Raw genomic sequence first — 17,878 nt, 5'->3', positions numbered from 1 at the left:
TTTCTCTTACTAGGCTTGAAAAAAAATTAGGAAAGGAAAATCTGGCTCCCTAAAATAGAATATATAATAAATTTCCCATCCTCAGCTGCTACAAACTGAAGAATTTAGTGCAGTAATGAAATGTATGTCATTTGCATTTATTTATTTTAATTAGCTGGTTTTAAGAACTATCAGAAACCTTTATCAGAAATTTTTGGTCCCCTTTACTATCTTGAAATAATTTTTAGATAATATAACATTTTATATGTTTATATACTTGTAGATACATGTGTACAGATATAAAAAAAAAAACTTGGAAAACTAAAAACAATGTTCCTTTAATATTAAGTAAAAAAAGAAAGTCAAAGTAAGTGCTTTTACATGTGTATACACTAGAAGACACTGAAGAAGTCAGATACTAGTTAGAATGTTAAATTGGGTTTAAGAGAAGTAAAAAGACCAGAAAGATTCCAAATGGTGTGAGAAATAAAGAACCAAGTTACTGAGGCTATTAGAATAAAATTTGCATATTTTAATACTAAGATTTTTTTTTATTGTGTTTATAGGTAAAGTAATACAATTTAGGTGCTCAGTAGAGTTTTCACTTTATCAGCGTGCAGTGTGACTTGGCACAATCCTGAACAATGAAAGGTGAGGGACGTGGGGAAATTATTTTGCAACACTGACTGACACACAGATATTTATCAGCCTTGGTTGCTGCCCAACAAATGGACAGGGCCCGCCCATCATTGTAGTGATTAAAAGGCCCGGGAGAGGGGCCCTCCCTGGTGGCGCAGCGGGTTAAAGCACAGCACTAAGAAGAAGCTAAAGCCACTTCAGCATGAGTTCAAACCGGGAGGTGACCCATATGGCACCGCAGACCTCTCGTGTCTCGTCTGCTGCTCCCCTCAGCAATGTACTTCATTAGTCAGCCTGTGCTGCTCCCCACTCTGTCTCTTGTGAATCCTTTCACAGTCCCTTCACCTCTGGCCTGTACCCCAGTTCTGTATGCACAAGTAAATCCGAACAAACAAACAAACAAAAGTCCTAGAGATTCTACAACTACAGCACTCATCTCTCCACCCCCAGGCCTGGATGCTCCTCCAGGTGGTTATTCCCAATTCAATTCCTTGACCAAACCCTCATTTAAAAGTATGTTGAAAGTTTTGCTATACTGTAGTCGATACAACATGACCATAAATGAGTGTTTTCATTGTAAAACTTGATCTATATGATGTTCCACTAGCGGCACTTATCAGAGCAAAATGATAACAGGCCCTGCAGAAATGACAGGGGTTACTCAGGAGCTTTCTGTACAGTCTGGAGGTGTGTCATCTTTATTTTCCATCTTACCTCTTTGACCTTTAATCAATTACTGCTCCAAGTCTAAATTCAGTATAATTCTTCCTACTCAACAGATGCTGTATTTAAAAACACTTTAGTGAAGGAAAATGTAACTACTTCTAATGTATTTAATTGGGATCATGGGTGTCTCCCTATGTGTTGAAAATAAAAGGCCTGCAGATATTGCCTTTCTTTTTTTCAGGCATATACTACCACACTTTTAAAGGATCTCAAAGGTCTGTGATCCAGATCTTTAAAAATCTTTAAATCTTTTAAAAGTATAGCATAATATGGAAACATAACACCGTTTGCTCTACTTTCAAAGATACAACACAGAGACTTAGGTAAATTAAACTAAGTCCCTGAAATCTAACTAGGAATCCTGCTTCATTCAACATTTTGCAAAAGTCCCAAATACTTTCTGACTGAGGCTGTTTCCATGGAAACTAAAGTGGGAAGTAGTAAAAGACAAAAGAACTTACAAAAGGATATTAAAGGAATAAGCTGAGTTTTTCTTAAATCAAAATAAAGGGGTTTTGAAAAAAAAATCGGTGTACCACTATCAGCACATCACAGTTTAAAAATAAATACACAAAAGTTAGGGCATTCATAAGGTAGAACTCTTTTTTGAACACACACTGATTAAGTTTTAAGGATAAAATTTCAGAAAATTAGGGAAACTCTAATTCCCATTGAAAGGGTCTGTGATGTTTCTCAGGGTGACTAAATTCCATAATCAAGCCCCCAGAATTTTGAATGTATTCATGTTTGGGTATTTTTTCCCATTGAAATAATATTTTTTAAGTTAATGAAATATTTATTCCAGGCTATGGCTTACCTTCGGGTTCATTAATATTGCTTTGAATTCAATTTGAACTGTGAATGTGAAAACATATTTATATTTTGAGACAACCACATTACAGATATACCAAATGTCAAAAACGACTTTCATAACACATGAAGATATTTATAGAAGCCACATTCTAAACAGAACATTCTAATTATCTTCGTATTATGTCATAAAAAAATTAGTCATCCTCCTAGAGCCCTAGAGGTTTCCAGATGCTGATTCTAAATCTATACCTAGCAAGACTGAGGCTCTCTCTCCTCCCCTCATGCCTTGCTGTTTCTGGAAGAACACCAGAAAAGGTCACCTTCCTTCAAGTCTCCTAACATCTCTTCAACTTCTGCTTTTCCTTACTTTCCAGTGTTCTTGCTTCCCAGATGGAAAAGAACAGGATTTGAAGTCAGCATTTCTAACTTCTCCAGGACCTGTCTCTCTGTCTCCTAAAAATATCCTAAGCCTGTTTCTTATTTATGAAACTGTAGCAAAAATAGTCCAAGGTACCTCACAGGATCCTAGCCTGAGAAAGAAGTAAAAGAATTCCTGGGAAAGTATTTTGTAGATAGCAAAGTTCCATTCAAATGCTAATTTTTCCTTTATTTTTTTTAACCCATCAGATTGCTCATTACTTCACTTTGATCTTCTCTGTCCATTCTTCCTGGATTCCCGATAACAACTCATCGAAATTCCTCTCTGTTTCCCTGGCACTGGTTCTGCTCAGTAGCCTTTTGTCCTCGGGTACTTTTCTCCATTGTCTCTGCTCTTTCACATTCCTGAACTGAGCACAGGGTTAGGATTGAATCCTTTGGCCACAATTAATCTACCTCCTCATTGTCCTCCAGAGTGAACCTACCTTACTGTTCTTTTTTCCTACTTAAATATGGGACATCTACAGACGTCCCTTCTCATCTTCCTTCTGATGGTACCATTTTTCTTTGGATATTTTTCTTTTGGATATATTTTGGTGCTTCTTGAAATAGATGAAAAAAATGCAGTCCTTCTCAACCTAAATACTATGACTTCTCTGGTTCTTCACATTTACAACCTTGAAATTACTGTCTTGATTTTTTTTGACACCCTTTGTATTTAATCAACCACAAAATCCTATCAACTTCTTCTTTCGCTGTTTTATGAATTTAATGATTCCAAAACCATTTTGCCTGTTGTCACATTAATCCTGGGCCCTCATACCTAGAATATATTTACTTCTTTTCTTCCCTCTATGTATCCAATATGAACTGTCAAAATTATTATCTACTCTAAAAAAAAAAAATTCCAGCTACTTCCTGCTGTCTATTGCAGCCTGTGGAATCTTTGTATATAATATATAGTAAACCACATAAATATTAGTACACTGGGCCTCCCTGGTCGTTCAGGAGTTAAGTCTCAGCACTATGAAGCTATCACCAGCCACAGCAGCACAAGTTCCATCCCCAGCCAGGGAGAGGAACCACATGGCACAGCAGACCTCTCCTGTCTCTCCCACTGCTCCCCTCAGCAGTGGATCTCATGAAGTCCATCTGTCTGTTCTGTTCCCCACTCTGTCTCCCCACTCTGAATCCTCTCACACCCTGCACCTCTGGCCTACACCCCAGTTTTAGTATGCATAAATAAATAAAAATAAATCTTTAAAAATAAGTATCACATACTTCAGAGGTCATCTTGCTCCTTTGCAAAATAAACTGAGTTCTAATCAAAAAGAACACTGAAAGAGGCAGTTTAGAAAGAAAACATGTCCTCGACTTCATATACAGTAATTTGACCATTACAGGCTAAGGTAGCACTGTAGACCTGGTCCTCCCCCAAGTGTTCACATCTCTCCCAAGGTGTCCAGAGCAGCCCTTCCCCCAACATGTGTCACCCCAGGACACAGAGCAAATAGCAGAGGAGGTCTGTGGGTAGGGAGGGAAACTTACTATTTTACAGGATGTACGTTACACAGATTACAGGTGAGCTCCAGAAATACTTTTTTATCAGAGAGCCTGTCCGAAGGCAGGGCAACCATCTAGAGTTAGGTTCGGTCCTGCGAAGTCACCCCTTCTTCACCATGTGAGTCCCCCCTTTTCTGTCCTTGTGGCTGCAGGCCATTCCGTGACTCAGGGTACAGACTTCAGTTTGTCGCCTGTGGTCTAGTATGCACAGCTATGTAAATTACCTGTCCCCAGGTAATCAAAGGAGGTCTTTTACTCCTACTAGTCTGATATCACTGTCTTTGTTCAAGCATCCCAGAAGAACCTGGAGGAGCAGGGGAACTAACCCTAACACACCTACAGTACATTTACTTCCCTTCAAACTTTTAGGTTTTTGATTTTTAAAAAAAATACTAATCATCATTAAATTTGACCCCTTCAACTTTACACAATTAAGACCAAAATAAAACAGGTTTCTAAAATAAAATCATTACTAGCAACAGCACTGACACAAGCTTCATTCTTTGGATCTCAAGCTCTAATTTACAGCTCTTTTTTGTTTCTTTGTGAATAAACTTGACACTTGTGGTTTAAAGTAAAAAGAATTTGTCTGAACCTTGAGTGATGACATTTCACCTGGAATTCAATTTATCAAATACACCTTAAAATATAATTTATAGAATTATTCAATTTAAAAAGTGAAGGCCATGCTGTCCATCACCCGGTCAGTATTATTATGAACCTGAGTTATTCTGCCAGGGAAGACATAAATCTGATATTCGTTCAGGTAAAAGTGGAAGGCATTGTCCTCTGAAAAGAAGCCTTCCTGTTCCACACAATCACTGGAGAGATAACGTTGCTGCATAAAGGAAGTATTTCTGTGTCCCACCTCCAGAAGTATTTTTTATCTTTTAATAATCAGAACTAAAGTTTCTCAGATATTCTACCCCACATAATAAAAAGTCTGGTCTTGACTGGTCTCGTGATCCATCAGCACACTTTGGTATCTCATGGGAAAATAGCTGATTGTATAAAATGGCAAAAGTAAGAGAGAGGAGATGTTTGTTCAAATAAGTAGGACTCAAAATACAAATTCAACTATAGGGTTAATATAAATCATAGGCATCAAGCACGTTTTATTACTTTAGTAGGTATCAATATAAATTAAAGACCTATACCTACAAAACTGTTAGGACAATCAGATGAATTAGAAATAATTCCTTAGTATAATCTAACATCCAGCCATAATAAAATTTTCCTTATGCCTTATTTGAATCAGAATCCAAACCATGTCTCAGCATTTCATTTGTTTCATAGGATTTTTCTCTTACTCTGTTGTTGACACAGAGCTAACTACCTTTCTTTTTTGTTTTCATGTCATTGATTGTGAATACTTGGTCAGTTCTTATTTTGTCCACATGCAGCCTGGTGGTGTCATGTATTTATTTTTAAAGATTTCTTTATTTATGCATGCAAGAACGGGATACAAGTCAGAGGTGCAGGGGCTGAGAGGATTCACCAGAGACAGAGTGAGTAGCAGAACAGACAGTTCGACTGAAATACACTGCTGAGAGGAGCAGCGGGCAGGTGAGGAAAGGTCTGCCACACCATATGGGCCACTCCCTGGCCGGGGATTGAACTCGTGCTGCAGTGACTCGTGCTGCAGTGGCTGAAGATCATTAATGCGGTGCTTTAACCTGCTGCGCCAGGAAGGGCCCTGGTGGTGTCGTCTAAGCTGTGCATCCATCCACCCTCCTATGAAAAGAGGTTAGCTAGCCAAAGGCTGGGATCATGTGAAGGTCAGATTTGTTGTCGTTTTTTAGACATGGGCAAGAACAGGACACAGAGGATGTTATATGCTTCTGCTGTATCACATGGCGTTGGCTGTTCTACTTTGAATGATGCCAAGATTAATCAGGGGTTGCAGGTGATAACAGATTTTTTCCAGGGTGCAGATTGCTGCCAATATTTAATGTTTATACCTGATAATACTCACATCCTGAACAATTACATGTGCAAGATAATGACCATTGCATTGTATGATTACAAGGCAAAACCTTTTTTTCCTTTCTTTTCTTTTTCTTTTTTTTCTTACATCATTCTTCATTTTGTGTATTTTTTCATCTCAGTTGTAATCCCCATGGACTTCCCACCACCACTTCACTCAGGCGCCATCACCACAGTCCAGTGTGTTCTTCCCACCCCATTTTTGATCCTGTTCCCCTCTCCATTCCTGTAGCATGTCTCTGGGCAAAACCATTATTTTAAACTACGTTAGCTTAAAATGTATTTGCAGCTCTACTTATCTTCAAAATATATTCTACTATTCAGTAAAACATTATGTTCCAAACTCAGATTGGAGTAATTCTTTCCTCCATGTGGTTATGTCATTAATTTGATATGTAGTAGGTTCATTTTGTTAATTAACTAAGTAATTAATTAATTTACAATGTTTTCTTTCCTTTCTCAGGTGTAGTCCCCATAGAATTCCCACAATTCACCTGTGCCCTATCCCCATCGTCCCCTGTGTTCTCCCACCCCTCACCCTGGTTTCTTTCCCTGCAGAATGTCTGTGATTTGTAGTTGTGTTTTTATTGGTGTTTGGTTTTGTGGGGTTTTTTTATTGTTATTATTTTCCCTCCTAGGTTCATTTTTTTATTGAAAATTTTAGAGATGGCTGTTTTAGAGAATTTTGTCTTTTGAAATAAGCCATTTAAGTTTCAAAAATCAAATAGGAGTGATAAAGTCTGTTCCATTTCTGCCCCGGTCACTTTTAACAGTTCTCATTCAACCTCCCAGTACTGTCTTCTTATAAAAATGTAGCAAACTACCTCATACTGTTCTGTCTCTTGCTCTTTTTTCACTGCAACACACTGCAGCTACCTATACACAGAGATCGTCTTCCTTCCTTTTTATGGCTACAGTGCATACCATTCTGTGTGGTCAGCCAATTCTCCACTGATGGATTTTTGATTATTTATCATTAAAAAATTTAAAATAAGTAGTGTTATAAATAATCATATCCTGTTTTGCAAATATAGCATTGTAGCAGGCTTCTAGCAATGGAGTCATGGCTCAAAGGGGAGACTCAAAACGTTTCGACATGGCTCAGTCCCCTTGATAGCAGTTATATCATTACACAGTCCATCAGCAGGTGTGAGAGGCTCCCATTTCCAAACAGCTTCATTAACAGGGCAGTCAGATGAATGATGCATTTTCAACAATCTGGGAGGAAGAGATGCTGTCTATGTGATACATTAATTTGCATATCAAGTTTGTTGTGCTGAGCTTCATATTTGAGGAACCATTTCAAATTTTCCTCTCTGGGTCATTTTGTATGCATTCCTAGTTTGTTCTTTATACTTTTAATTTCTTTCCATTTTTATGAGCTCTTTGTATATTGGTGAAAATCTTCTGACTGCGACTTAAATTGCAAATATCTTTTCCCAATTAATTATTTATCTTCTGATTTGTTTATGGTGATTTATTTTTTTCCAAGCGGAAGCTCTTTTGTTATATGGTCTAGCCAATAGACATGATTTTTTTGGAGGGGGGCAGGTTGGTGGTGTATGGTCATTTTTGTGTTTACTGACATGTAGATCTCCCATCCATTTAGTATTTATCCTCATGGACACTACCAGGTTAAGATCTAGTGTCCCTTAAATGACTACCAAACGTTAAAACTGATACCTAGTAAAGCTTTCTCTACAGTTTGAGAGACTGAGAGAGAGAGAAAGAGAGAGAGAGAGAGAGAGAATTTCCAAATTAATCTGGGCCAAGTTCTGGAATTCATACAGGTTTTCTCTTACCTTGATACGGTTTCATACTGATAAACTCACCAGAACTTGAAAATTTTTGTTTTATATCAAAAACTGCATTCAGTATACCCAGCCTACTTAGAACATCACAGCTTAGTGTCAGCTACATTGAACACTACAGTTGGGCAAGATCAGTTAACACAAAGCCTGGAACAAAATGGTGAATCTCTCACATAACCTATTGCAACTGTACTGCAAGAAGAAAACAGGCTGTAGAGTAAGGACTGCTCACTGCCATAACCATGTGGCCAAGTGGGAACAGGTCTCCCAGACACCCCCCAGCATCTCAGAATATCCTGAAGCATAAAGCCAACCTGGAAAATAGCAAAATTCAACATCTGAAATGTGATTCTTACTGAATGCATAATTCCTTCACACCATCAAGTCAAAAAATCCTGAATGTAACCATTCTAAGTCGGGATTGTCTGTATTTTGTCCGTGGATCTATTCATGTCTTGATCCCACAGTGTTTTAACTATAGAGGTTTAACTACTACAACCCACTTATTTCTGTCTAAGGTTATTATTACTAATTTGTCCATTATCTCTTTAGCTTCTTAGTGCTGTGCTTTAATCCGCTGCACCGGGCCTTTTTTATAGTTAACAGAATATACTGATGCACAAATATATGTGTGCAATTTAAAACCAAAAACTTATGTGGGGGGATATGTTGTTTTTAAAATAGGCTAGAGAAACTTTGAAGACCAGTGCTCCAGACAGTGAAGACCAGTGCTCCAGACAGTGATGTTTCAATATTCCAGTATCCTCAGACAGTTCTTCTTAGGATGGATCTAACTTTGGCATTGACCTACCAGTGAACTATGAAATGATCCCCTTGGACCAAAATGATGAATCACTGGATCCAGGGGGAAGTATTCTCAGTGCTAATGAACAACAGCCAAGACCCCATGAGAAGATTAAGTTGTGATGACTGGACAAGAATGTCTAGGGAAATCATCATTGGTTTGGAAATACAGGTGTCTTTATCAGGCTCCGCCCTTTCATTTGCCTAATTTACCTTTACACTATTATGAGATGTGGACATTGCTATGATATCAGCTGAGAGGTAAAAAGAGTGGGACTTGATGGAAAAGTTTGGAATCCTCTGGTCCAAAGATCATATTTACAACTCTCACATCCTATCTCATATTTTATGTCACGTAACTTGTCCAGAGGTATAGTTTGAGTCACCTGCGCTTTCATCAGTGTTTACTAGTTCAATTTAGCACTATTCAGGCAGTCAGCCAAAGTACCTAAAATTCAGAAAGATAGACCTGTGTCTGTATCTTTTGTAATCTTAGGGTGATTATCATTAAAAAAAAAAAAAAAGGAGGAAGGGGGAGTCTTAGGAGTTGTAAAATTATGTGTTTATTAAGCACTACTAATTTTACATGTATTTGGCTCTGATGTCTGTATTTCCCTGTAATTTTAGGGTGATTATCACTAAAAAAAGGAAGAAAGAGGAATCTTAGCAATTGTAAAATTATGTGCTTATTAGGCACTATTAATTTTACACATATTTGGGATTTTTATTATTAAAGTTATATGTTACAAAGTTCAGAAGCAAATAAACATTAAGCTCCTATTTACTCACTTCTACTTAACTAATTATTAAAGAAACACCATGTGCCAGGCACTATGTTAGGTGTTAGGGACAGAACGATGTGTTATCTGTGTCCTCAACAGAGAGGTGAATGTGTGAAAATGACAACTGTCCAGTAAGTGCCAAAAGAGAACCAAGAACACACAAGAGCACCAAGGTCATATGATGCAGTATATGTCCCCTTTGAAAAGCAGGTGAGCTGGAAAGGTCTAAGAGAAGAGGGAAGGGATTGTGTTGTTCCACCTTCGGGGAGGAATTGCATTTGGCCAATGGGGCACATTTCAACAAAGACAAAAACGGGAGTCAATGACCAGGAGGGAGAAACAGCATATTCAGTAAAATGGGTAGGGTACCCCCTCTCTCCCACCCAACACGCACACAGTGCAGAACCTGACTTGTTTTGCCCCTCAAACACACTGGGGCCAAATTACAATGATCGGTGGCTCCAATCAGTTTGTATACAATTTTTTTTAAAAAGATGTATTTATTTATGCATACAGAACTGGGGTACAGGCCGGAGGTACAGGGGCAGTGAGAGGATTCACCAGAGACAGAGTGGGGAGCAGAACAGGCCAACTGACAAAGTACACTGCTGAGGGGAGCAGCAGGCGAGACATCAGAGGTCTGCTGTGCCATATGGGTCACCTCCGGGCCGGGGATCGAACTCATGCTAAAGCGACTTTAGCTTCTTAGTGTTGTGCTTTAACCCGCTACGTCACCAGGGAGGGCCCTACAGACAATTTTTTTTTTAAAGATTTATTTATTTGTACATACAGAACTGGGGTACAGGCCGGAGGCTGAGGGGCGGCGAGAGGCTTCACCAGAGACAGAGTGGGGAACAGAACAGGCAGATCGACGAAGTGCACTGCTGAGGGGAGCAGCGGGCGGGTCAGGAGAGGTCTGCCACGCCATGTGGTCACCTCCGGGGCAGGCGGGAATCGAACTCATGTGCAAGTGGTTTTAGATTCTCAGTGCTGTGCTTTAACCCGCTGCGCCACCAGGGAGGGCCCTTACAGACAATTTTTATCCTTGTTTTAATGACAACCTGACTGCACGTTTAGAGTATTGGACAAATATATGCTGGAGTATCCATTTACTTCTGACGAGAATTCACTCCTACTTCAAAGTGCCTTTAGAGTATTTTTTTAAAAAAGAAAACATGAGCCTAGTTCTCCCTTTTCAAATTTAGCACTTTTCCAGTGGTTCAACATGTTCCTTTTATTTGTGGTCATTACTGCTTTGGTCACCTTTAAAAATAGCATCAGTTTGCACTTGTCTGTAAATTGTAGTTCATTGCTGGTGTCTCTCTCCCCTTCAGCTTTGACCCTTAAGTTCCTCACCTCTGGATGTTTTTATTGGGTCTGGGTTGAAACTTTTCTCTTTTTAGAATAGGGTGTCTCCCTCTGTTGTCAAATCATTTAGTGTAACTGCTTTTGGGGTGTAAACTAAAAGGCAGCCCCCACTGCATTTTGGCATAAAGGTTTTAAAGGTCTCTGCAAGATGGTACCGTGAGTTCTGTCTGTGAGACAATTGCTTTGGGTTGTGGCTTCGTTACTTGTAAAGGTAAGTGTCTGCAAAAAAAGACCTGGAGTACTCTGTGTTGATATAATTTGATTTGTTGGAAAGTACAAAACTGCAAGCTGAATAAATTCTTATTTTCATCTTTTTTTTTTTTAAGATTTATTTATTTATGCATATAGAACTGGGGTACAGGCCAGAGGTGCAGGGGTGGCGAGAGGCTTCACCAGAGACAGAGTGGGGAGCACAACAGGCCAACTGACAAAGTACACTGCTGAGGGGAGCAGCGGGCGGGTCAGGAGAGGCCATGTGGTCACCTCCGGGGCAGGCGAGAATCGAACTCATGCTGCAGTGGCTTTAGATTCTCAGTGCTGTGCTTTAACCCGCTGCGCCACCAGGGAGGGCCCATCTTATTTTCATCTTTAAAGAAATATCAGAGGGCACCGAAGTGGGCACTTTGGTGGTGGGTGAGGTTACAGAGGTTGCTCTTCTGACAACTCAAACCAAGCCACCTCCTAGAGCTGCCAACATCTGACACTGAAGGAAGACAAACTCGGCTAGCAAAAGATTCAGATACTGAAGGAGGAGTAACAGCAGAGCTATCTTTGCAGGTTTGTCTACAGGGAGTTGAAAAGAAAGGCAGAAATACTTGCAGTAGCATCATAAAAAATTCCTTAAAAACCAAACAGCAGTTTTTCTCAACTCCCTTATTAAGCCCAATCACACTTCAAGTAGAAAACAACTGTGTATGGCGCAAGGGATTAAATTGTAGCACTATCGGCAGCCATTGCAGCACTAGTGTGATCACAGACAGGATGCTGACCCACATGGTCTCCTGTCTCCCTGCTGCTCCTCTCAGCAGTGTGTTTCAGTCCATCTGCCTGTTCTGCTCCCCACTCTGTCTTAGGTGAATCCTCTCAGCCCCCGCACCTCTGGCCTGACCCCAGCTCTTGTGTGCATAAATAAATAAATCTTAAAAAAAAAAAAAGCAACTGTGTGTATATGTGTGTTTAGTTATATGATATTTCAGTAAACTACATAAAAGAAATAGCTATGAGTTACCTGGCTCACTCCAAATACTGGTTTCTCCCTTTGATTTCCCACCCTACTCTGTCCATTCTCCACACTCCATTAATGGTCACTGTGTTCTCCTTGTAAGGCAAATCTGACTAATATTTTCTGTTTAAAAGCTTTCTCCTTGCCTTGAGGATAAATTCAAGATCTGAAATACATCCCACAAGGCCAGCACTACTTGGCAGCTGTCCTTTGCCCTCTCCTGCTGGACATAAGGAACTTCTCTCATCCCCTCACCCTCTCCCTGTTTGTTCTTGCCCAAGGACCTCCATACACGCTGTTCCCTCCATCTGCATGGCCTCCTCCCGAGACAGCCTCCATAACAGGAAGCGTACCTGGTAAGATGATTTGCCCCAAGTCCTGTTTGAACAGGTGGAGTGAATCATGTCAAAGAATGTCTGTGTCACGGGATATAGAATGTTCTTGACCAATTCTTGTGCTGTTGCTGTGCACATGCTACTTTTGGTTGGTATGGGAGGGAGAATAACAACATCCCAAAGAACTCCATATCCTAATCTCAGGAATTCAAAATATGTGACCTTACATGATAAATAAAACTTAACATTGTAGATACAATTTAAGCTACTAACCAGCTGACCTTGAGATGAACAGACAATCCTGGATCACTGAGGCCAACCAAGTGTAATATCAGGGTCCTCCTAAGAGGAAAAGGAAGGCAGAAGAGACCCTGGAATTGCCGATGACACAAGCTGGGTCAGGGGGCCGTGAACAGTGGCTTCTAGAAGCTAGAAAAGGCATGGACCAGATTCTCACCTAGAACTTCGAGAAGGTGCACTGCCTTCGCTACATCTCGATTTTAACCTAGTGAAATGTGTCAGACCTCTGACCTCTAAAACTTTAACATAGTTAATCAGTGGTAATTTGTTTAGCAATAGGAAACCAATATGCTCGGGATGCTTCTCTTTCCACAGGGAATAGCTCCTGGCAACAGTAGAAGCTGCTCTTGCCCCTGCAGTCTGAAACATCATTTCTACCCAAAGGTCCACAGGAGGAAACCAGTGTAATGGAAATCACAGGCAGGCAACATAGGCCAGGGAACGTGTGCTCCTCTGCTCACTGCTCGTGTGGAAGGAAATGAGTGTTTCATCCATAGGAAGTCATGCAGATGTCCCTTTATGCTAATGTGCTTGTTCTTCCTTTTGACTGGCATTTCTCTCATAGTCTTGAAAGGGCTCTGCCAGCAAAACGCTTAACCTTTACATTCACTAGCAGATAACTAAGACTATGCCAGTGTGGAACCAGGTCTCTTTAGCAAACTGATTATGAATCTTTGTACTTAGCAATGTTTACAGTGAACAAAATCCTCCTGGTACTGGTTCTCTGGAGTGCTGTCTTGGTCAGTTCCATCAAAGAGGCAGAGCCTCGTGATTCTGCAGATCGGGACTTCCCTCCTCTCCCACAATCCTTATCAGTTGATGAAATTTACAGAGTCAGTCTAAGTTGCCTGGCTTGGGTTCCAATCCCGATCTGAGCACCAGGGCTCGGACCATGTAGGGCAGCATAAAGCCCTCAGTTCACTTACGTTCATGGTGCTGATCTCATTGGCTTCAACGTTACTTCAGAGAAATCTGCCCCACTCATCTACTTAGAATAAATCAGGGTTCTTGATTTATATTGCAGAAACTTTTTCCATGCACACTTTTCTTTTACCCATTCCACAAATCCACAGTTATATAATTACCCCTTTGTTCAGCACTGGTCACACAATGGTGGGCAGATGTCATGAAATTCCCTCCCTCATGGAGTTTCTATTTTAGTGCAGAAGAGAAATATAATTCAACTAAATAAATATGCACATTAATGTCTACTGAAATCACAGTTAAGATAACAGCAACAACAGAAAATCCTCTAGGCAATCAGAAAAGAAAGAAAGAATGTTGACATGTAGCAAAAATAAAAGGGAAGAAAGGAACAGGTATCATAGGACTGGGTTAAGGGTGGAGCTGCTCTATTTGGGATGACTAGGAAGAGGGTGAGTATGTAATTTGAGCATAAGAACTCCACAAGTCTTTCTGTCTTTTTATCATTAAGACAGCAACGAGCATGAAATACTGACAGAAATAAAAAGCGAGAAGGTCAGCTCTCTAAGAACACATTTTCAGGACTTCAAATCCAAGTGTCTTCTCTTTCCAGACAAGACACATAAGCTTAGAGAACTAAGCTCCCAGGGCTGTGGGGTCACCATCTGTAGGCTGATGGTATGTTCTGTCTGATGGGTTTGTTGAGAATTTGAAAGCAAGAATAGTTGTAAACAGTGGCTGGCAGATGCAGAAGCCTTCAATATGACATTTTTGGATTTGGAAGCAGCCATGGCACCCAGTGCCCAGAACTTGGCTCTTCATGCCATTCGACAAAGAAGGGAACCAGAACTCCTTTGGAAAGTGGCTGACTCGAGCACTGGAGCAGGAAATATATGAGATCAGCCTGGAGAGCTCCGTAGTAGCAGAAAGGAAGCATTAAGAGCAAACAAACAAAAACAAGAACACATATCTACACAATGATGGTGCTATGGCAAGGGGCATAGGAACCAACTGAAAGAATACCCAGTGGTCAAAACGGAAACAATCTGAGTGCTTAAATAAATAAGACAGTATTGGACTATAACCAAAGTATTAGTAATACTCATGAGTTCATACTGACATAAAAGTGAATGAAAGGGACCTCCTGGTGGCACAGGGGTTAATGTCTCAGGACTATCAAGCTATCACCAGCCACTGCAGCAGGAGTTCAACCCTGGCAAGGTAGCTGACCCATGTGGCGCAGCAGACCTCTCCTGTCTGTGCTGCTGCTCCCCTCAGCAGCGGATTCCAGTGGATCTACCTGTTCTGCTCCCCACTCTGTCTCTTGTGGATCCTCTTACCCCCTACATTTCTGGCCTGTACCCCAGAAATGTATACATAATAAATAAAAGTAAATCTAAAAAATATACACATGAAAAGATTAATACATAGGGAAAACCATATTCCAAGCAAAAGAATTCCAAGTAATTTATAGAGATACTCTACCTCAAGGAGGCTTACTCGATAAGTGTGGGCTACGCAAAGTGACTTTCAAAAAATAGAGAATGGAAAGGGGGGGAGTGGAACTTATGGAAAAACATAACCTCAGCTAGGTGATGAAAACCAACATCAGTGTGCACTGAGGAATAAGTCAACGTTTATAATGCATACTCTTGCCAAGATGTACAAAACGTGGTAGTTTAACTTTGTGGCTTTCCTCCCAAACCTCCAAGAAAGTCTGATCATGAGAGAAGCACAGAGAAACAGCAGTTGAGGGCCATTCCACAAAGCGCTAGTGAGACATGACTATTACACACATAATATATTAAACCAGATCTTGGCACCAAAAGGGAGATTTAGGTGAGAATAAAGTACATGCAAGTAAGATATAATAGATGATAATACTGTGTAGGTATTGGCTTTATACTTTAGTAGATAATACTTTAGTAGATGATAAGACTGTATCGATATTGGCTCATTAATTGAGACTAATGTAATGTACTTTGCTAACCTGGACCATATACTGTAACCTATTAATAACAGGGGCAAGTGGCGTCTCTAAGAACTCTATACTCTCTATCATTTTTCTTTAAATCTACCTGTTCTGGAATTTTAAAGTTTATTTAAAATATTCTTGCAACACTCTACCTAGGAATATTAGGAACAATAAGGAACAGGTCCACCACTTCCAAACTAATCCCTACAGGAGCCCTGGTGATAAGAACCAAAAAGTTAGATTTATACTGGAATCTAACATTAGATTGTTGCATTTACCATGCCCATTGACTGAGGCCTTTGTTTGACTTTTATTTGTTTCTTGACCACAATTTCAAACTTAGGGTATTGTTCTATTTTGATCACTGAATAGAAATAGCGGAGTAAGAACATTTTCTCTGTTTTTAATTAGTGACAATTTTACACAAAAGCACAGTCTTTTGTATTTGAAATTTCGGATTATCAACAGAAGACTTAACTTTCTCAGTAGTTTGTTCCAAGTGCTCCAGACGGTTTCTTTGTTGGCTTTTACAATTGGTGCAGTTATCTCTCTGTGTTCAACAGGATACCAATTTGATGATTTGAAGCTGTATAATGGCATTATTGTGAGAACTAGTCTTCCTGGTCTGGGTTTCTATAATATAGGTCAGCACATGTCCCTTGCCTGAGACATCTTGCACCTTCTCCCCCACTAAGGGATAAAACTGACATCACCTTGGGCTAAGCAATAATTACTTCAGCAGTGAAAGCTGAGAAAAAGTCATTGTATTAAGATATTAGGCACTCACCCGGCTGATTAGTTTAAATACTGTGTTACCAGAATCTGATTCACAAAGTAACCCGTTAAAAAAAAAAAAAAGGAAGAAAGAAAAACGAAAAAAGAGGGGAAAGCGAAAGGAAAATACAGGAGGATTTCGTTGCTTAAGACCCATCAGAATTTCCTGCGTTTTTCTAAAATGTGAACACGAAGAAAACAAAATTAACAGGAGACGCTTCCAGGATTTTAAATCTCATGAATCCATGAAAATCCTGTTTATACCCATTCTGGGAAAATTGGCTTAGGGACACCGTCTCTCCTGCTACAGCTTCTGCATCTTTCTAACAATCATCCCGCTGACGGTCCCCTGAGGACACAGCAGCTTGGCGAGCGTCCCCAGACGAGACTTCTCCAACTGAATGCAGATTACTTGTGCAGGTGGAGAGAAAGAAAGTAATTCAGGCTCGGGCAATTCTTGAACTGCCGCTGCCCACATCCACAACCCCCTTCCAAGAGCACCACACCACGCCGGCACAATCGGGACCCTCTGAAGCGAAGCAAACTGGACCACCCCCCCTTCTCCTGCACTTAAGAGTGACCGCGCCTGCCCCGCGAGCGATGCCATCTTGGGACCTCAGCATCTTATAAGTAGTGGGTGAGTTTTGTATTCTGCTCACGTCTCCGTGTCTTTGCAAACTTAACCCAACTTTGCACGAAGAGGAGGAAGTACTGGGCGTACCCTTAATTTTCCCGAACGAACTGACAACATCAGATTCGATTTACAATAAACCGAAGACCTCGATCTCCTGGCCGCGCACCTGCCTGCACGCCGGGTTCCCGGCTCTCTGGGTGCCGAGTCAGAGCCCCATCGCTGCCCTCCGCCCAGAACCGGGACTCAGCCCTCCGCGAGGTTTGGGGGAGCTGGTCCCAGCGGGAGTGGGTGGGAAGGTGGAGGCACCCGAAAAACTTACATCCCAGGACGACCACCAGGTAGCGCAGCAGCAGCAGCAGCAGGCGGTGGCCGCTCCTCCTCGCCATCTTCTCGGGGGGCCAGTGGGCAGCTAGTCCGAGGCCGAGGGTCCCGGCGACGAGAGCGCAGAAGGCCAGGCCGGGGCCCCGAACTTGTGGGGCCGGAGAGGAGGAGAGATTCGCGCCGGCCGCGGAGGGGCGGGAGGGGCGGGGCGGCCCCTGCTGGGTGTCAGTTTCCCCCTGCCTGGGGCGCCGCGTCCGCTGGCCGCGAGGGGCGGGTCCGCCCTAGCCCTGGGCTGGGGGATCGGGCTGTGGGTTTTTGGTGAGGAGGAAAGGGGGAGAAGGGCTGGACGTGGGAGCCGGACGGGGTGTCGGGGCGTCCCAGTGAGGGCCAGAAAGATGCGACGGGCTTGGAAGGGAAGTTCTGGTCCGGCGCCCCGCTCCCCCTGCCGCCGGGATTGATCGGCTTTGTGTCTGGTCAGACTCGGGGCTGCCAGCTGTCCCCGGGGCGAGGAGAGGGAGTAGGGTGGGGGTGGGGGGACGGGTGC

At 41.5% G+C, this 17,878-nt stretch overlaps 1 protein-coding gene across 1 annotated transcript in view; it reads right to left on the bottom strand.

Moving 5' to 3' along the window:
• JAM2 (junctional adhesion molecule 2) overlaps nt 1–17,792 on the bottom strand; it is a 57,406-nt gene extending 39,614 nt beyond the window's left edge. The window contains exon 1 of the mRNA XM_004675308.2: nt 17,333–17,792. Coding sequence (XP_004675365.1) covers nt 17,333–17,399 — 67 coding nt within the window. The 5' untranslated portion in view covers nt 17,400–17,792. The remainder of the gene's footprint in view (nt 1–17,332) is intronic.
• Between the last annotated feature and the right edge of the window lie 86 nt (nt 17,793–17,878).

This window comes from Condylura cristata, unplaced genomic scaffold (genome assembly GCF_000260355.1).
Source record: "Condylura cristata isolate star-nosed mole 26May11 unplaced genomic scaffold, ConCri1.0 scaffold00003, whole genome shotgun sequence".
Lineage (NCBI taxonomy): Eukaryota > Metazoa > Chordata > Mammalia > Eulipotyphla > Talpidae > Condylura > Condylura cristata.
The sequence above is the reverse complement of the archived record's forward strand: the minus strand, read 5'-3'. Positions and strand labels throughout refer to the sequence as shown.